Raw genomic sequence first — 5047 nt, 5'->3', positions numbered from 1 at the left:
TTGGTCTTCCGTTTCAACCAGTTTCTCCACACTGAGAAGAGAGGAATAATAGTCACCAAAAGTTGGATTTGTTGAACACAGGAGACATATGAATACAAAACTGGTACTCCACATGTTGGTCGTCACAGTGGAAATCTATGGAAAATGAGAAAGTATATACGCCACTAAGTACATATAGTTTTGCTGATAGGATGAGATCATAGTCGATGTACCTACATTCCTACTTTTGTAATAGGGTTTACCAACTCGCTATTGAGATGAAACGAGAATTTATTAAAATTTTCCTATTGAGGAGCGCGGTTGAGCTCCGCCCCGCCAAATCAAGAAAGATTGACCGCCTGCTTAGTAGCCAACCTCAGATTGAACTCAATCCTGAGACAATCCACGCAGGTAAAACTCGACCTTACGAGTAGTAATCGATGTTAACAAAATTAAGAATAATTTAATATATAAAATTACCTTCTAAATACTGCTGGATCCTTTCTAAAGCACTAGTTTAAAGGTTAGTCCCTTGTATGCATGTTTCTTGAATGAAATGATCGCATTTGTTGTCACTTTGATGATGAGAATAACTAAAGCGCCATATCAATGTTGCCGTATGCCTCTCTGAATCGTGTATGTAAATGTTGCTGTTAAAGTACATTATTCAGGCATTTTGCAGAAAGAATTTAGTTAAAGTACCTATTTGTTACTTTACTTACTAATCCGTGGCTAAGGCCTTGTCGACCATATATACCTGCTTCACACTGTGCCTCCATTGCGCTCGGTCTTGAGCAAACTCCTGCCAGGATTCGTTAGAAAGGTAATTTAACTAAAAAAGCTAATTTGATATTTACGAGTACCTATACACATTGATTATAGCAATGATTAGTCATTGAAACTAACTCCTTATTTAATCATTATGTCTCATCGTTATTTTTTCTACAGCATGCTTTGGCTACTGTCTTAGTGTATCAGTTGTCAGCTGTCTGCTCTTTATACGAATAATTGTATAGAAGACAAATAATATACTTTGACAGTAACATATATTGGATCAACTCGTGTGGTATAGGTACCTATTGTCCGAACTGATCGACTTAATGTCTGTTAAATACAGAACAATGGAGCAGTTGCAAATGGGTAAAAATTATAAATAAATGGTCAATTCCTATGTAAAAAGTTGGGAAAAATCCAAATCTGAGGTCAAAACTCCGAAAAAATAACTGTAAAAGGTCGAAAACTCAATTTTTATTTTCGGTTCTAATGAAAGAGTTCAAAGATGTGTGACGTCAGGCTTTACGCAGTTGTTTTTTTCGTCCGGAGGAGCAGAAAGAAATGCGCAGAAACGTATGCGCACAAACACATTAATGCGTTGCCTGCGAGGGAGCTTTTGCTCGGGTCTCACACAATCAACCTAATTTACTGAATACTGAAATTCACATTGATATGACTTCAACAGATTCTACCATCCTACAAAATATGTAACATAACAGCTAACAACGTAGATCATTGGACAAAATTTGTATTATTCATCGACCAGAAGACACAGGTACTTTATCATGACTACATTGCTACATTCACTACTTACTTCAGTTCTTAAGCTGTCTGTGTGGTATAAATAGTAGCCTCCAACACCATACAGGTTGACGTGGAAATATTCAAACCCTTCCTTGTTCAATCCTGTAACATCCTGCACAAAATTTTGCGCACCATCCACAGAGTTGTTGCGATTTGGAGCAAGTTTGCCCTGGTGAGTTAGCCGAATATTTGATACACTGGAACCGTTTTCACCATAGATACGGGACCGTTTCAACTGTGAATATCATCAAATTTGAGAATCTTGTATTTTGCAAAGAGAGCTTAGTGTTGGCTCAGTGGCTCACAACCCACTAATTGATTGCTAGTGATGGCTTAGTGTTGCTCCCTAGTGGCAATTGTTGGCTTAGTAGCTCACATCTTGTGAATGTCATGACTTGAGAGCATACTACCTCATGAACTTTAACCTTTGGAATATTTGACAAAAGAAATACAAATATGAGAAAAATGATCTATGTAAAAAAACGTGTTTTGGCACTAAAAACTGACCATCGAAAATTTGACCCGATTACATTACTTTCCTTCCTATAGGATAAGGAAAGTCAAAAGGGGTAGATACAGAAGAGAGGAAGCATTAGGTAATAGGGTTTGGAGGGGTAGGATAAAAGAGGGTAACGTCGACCCCAAATAAGATTGGGAAAAGTTGGAGTAAAAGAAGTAAAGGGACTTTTCAGTCTCGTTCTGGCCGGATGAACAAGGTAGAATATATGCCGTAAATCTATGAAATGCACAGAATGTGGTTAATAGGTACATAATAAAATTATTGTCCCTTTATTTTCCGTTTTATAGATCACATGAAAATAATAATAATAATAATAAAATGGCGACAAGAAACCGTTGAGGAACTACAGGGAGCATTTAGAATCATTACTCTCAAATATGGATTTCCAGCTCTTCTGAAGTGTGTATTATACCTTCAGTATCTATCACATAAGATTAGTGGAGATGCCAAAACTCCAGGTTAATGTAAGTTGATAAATTGGTCTTCCGTTTCAACCAGTTTCTCCACATTGAGAAGAGAGGAATAATAGTCACCAAAAGTTGGATTTGTTGAACACATCAGGAGACATATGAATACAAAACTGGCACTCCACATGTTGACTATATCAGCACACCTGTTTACACCTGTCGGTTTTCTGGTCCTCTTTACCTGGTGCATGTGGGTCTTGACGTAGTTACCTTACTGACAACATGGAGCGTATTCTTCCCTCCATTTGATTTCATCAAATTGAACCAATATGCACCAGCTTACACAAAACCCATATGCGCGAGGAATAATAATAGTCACCAAAAGTTGGATTTGTTGAACACAGGAGACATATGAATACAAAACTGGCACTCCACATGTTGACTATATCAGCACACCTGTTTACACCTGTCAGTTGTCTGGTCCTCTTTACCTGGTGCATGTGGGTCTTGACGTAGTTACCTTACTGACAACATGGAGCGTATCCTTCCCTCCATTTGATTTCATCAAATTGAACCAATATGCACCAGCTTACACAAAACCCATATGCGTCGACTGTGTTCCCTCACTTCAACCTAACAGTTCAGGCTCGTAAAGGCACGGCCATCTTGTGGTACAATACTCACACCTCTGGCGAAATGGACAATAGAATGGTACATTCAGCCTGTCCAGTTTTGCTAGGACACAAGTGGAGTAAGTATACATTTTTGCTGAAACCCTGAGACCGCATTTTACGAAGTCAGAGTTGGCTTCAATTCTGGATTAAACTGGGTATTAAGCATAGCTCAATCCTACCTAGGAAATTTCAAGAAAAACTATTAATGCGCTGATTGGTAGAATTGCAACGAGAAAAATTGGTCGCATTTGACATCAACTTGTTGTTGTGTAATAATCAGTTATAAAATAGTAGTAGTGATGACTAGAATTTGATCCAGTACAACCATACCTATTGTATGACAGGATTGACAGTCACTACATTGAAAACACGTTGATATATTATAGGTATTTTGTTGTAATAGTTCATTAATGTAAAAACGAATTTGATCCAGTACAACCATACCTATTGTATGACAGGATTGACAGTCACTACATTGAAAACACGTTGATATATTATAGGTATTTTGCTGTAATAGTTCATTAATGTAAAAACTAAAAACAAGGGTGACTGATTTTCACAATTAGATCTAAACTTTGACATAGACTGGATAGTGATTTCGTTAGTACTTCTTTAAGCGCTTCATCTCAATCCTGGATTGATCTCAATTCTGATTAGGTAAACCCCGCTCTAAATGAAAAGTCTGTGAAGTTGCGTCTACACTATAATCGACAGAAATCGATTGACATCGACAGGAAACCTGATTTTATTATTTACCCATTTATTTTTTAGAGGTCTAAATCTGTCAGCAATAATTAGTTCTATGTACATTTCCTATTGCATTCCAGTTGGTACCTATTGGATTCGATACAGACAGCAAGCATTCTACCGTCCATGCATTCCAAATGAATACCATACATCTTTTGATCATTTCATAAACCTGATTTTATTATTTACCCATTTATTTTTTAGAGGTCTAAATCTGTCAGCAATAATTAGTTCTATGTACATTTCCTATTGCATTTATACCAATCTGTATTTTCCATTTGGTTCCACAGGCGATGAAATTATTGTCTTCTTTCAACAATTGTACTCCAATAAGTTCAATGTTATCAACCATCTCTCTGAAAATCAATTCGTCTATCCTGTGATGGATGCTATGGAATATATCAGTTATTATCATCCTAGCGAGAGGAAATATCAAGTTGCAGTCCATCACTTCTATAAATTGGTACAGTTTCTGGCCAATGAAGGTGAGTTTGACGATCTTAGAGAAGTTTTGTAACTTACTATGTACCATATTATATGAGAAATAAGGTAAAAAAAGGATATTGGAGGATTTCTAAGGCATTCATCTCTATTCTATCGTTTCTTTTTCTGTTTTCTAGTATCTCCCTATGTTCTTATTAGCTTTGTATCGCAAGTAAAAAGCATGTATCCTGATGAGCCGATTATTGAAGAAATACACAGTCTAGCAGTCACCCGATTAGAGGAGGTGTACTATCAGAACCATACTAGAGCGCAGGTAATGGAACAAATACTCGTATTATGCAAAACCAACCTCAGTGGTGCAGTGGTGAGCACGGTTGACTTTGAATCTAGAGGTTGGTGGTTCGAGTCCAAGTTAAGCAATAAAAGTTAGTGTAGTTTATTGAGCGGGCAACAACATTTGTGACAAGCGTTTGTGCTTAACACAATTAAAATTCTCGGTTGACTTTGAATCTAGAGGTTGGTGGTTCGAGTCCAAGTCAAGTAATAAAAGTTAGTGTAGTTTATTGAGCGGGCAACAACATTTTGTGACAAGCGTTTGTGCTTAACACAATTAAAATTCCTTTTACTCATATTATGCCCGACTTGTTTGTTTCATGAAAGCTTGCTTCCGAGTCGAGTCGAAAACATGCTTATAATAT

At 37.1% G+C, this 5047-nt stretch overlaps 1 protein-coding gene across 1 annotated transcript; it reads left to right on the top strand.

The window, feature by feature from the left end:
* Positions 1-3063: 3063 nt before the first annotated feature.
* LOC103519395 lies at positions 3064-4774 on the top strand (the record flags this gene model as incomplete). Its single annotated transcript, XM_026830918.1, has 3 exons — positions 3064-3235; positions 4112-4390; positions 4526-4774. Coding segments are annotated over exons 1-3 (700 nt in total), but the record flags the coding sequence as incomplete, so codon positions are not given.
* Positions 4775-5047: the final 273 nt, after the last annotated feature.

The sequence above is a fragment of the Diaphorina citri genome, unplaced genomic scaffold (assembly GCF_000475195.1).
Source record: "Diaphorina citri unplaced genomic scaffold, Diaci psyllid genome assembly version 1.1 scaffold2706, whole genome shotgun sequence".
Taxonomy (NCBI): domain Eukaryota; kingdom Metazoa; phylum Arthropoda; class Insecta; order Hemiptera; family Psyllidae; genus Diaphorina; species Diaphorina citri.
Note: the sequence above shows the minus strand (reverse complement) of the source record. Positions and strands in the feature narration are given on the sequence as shown.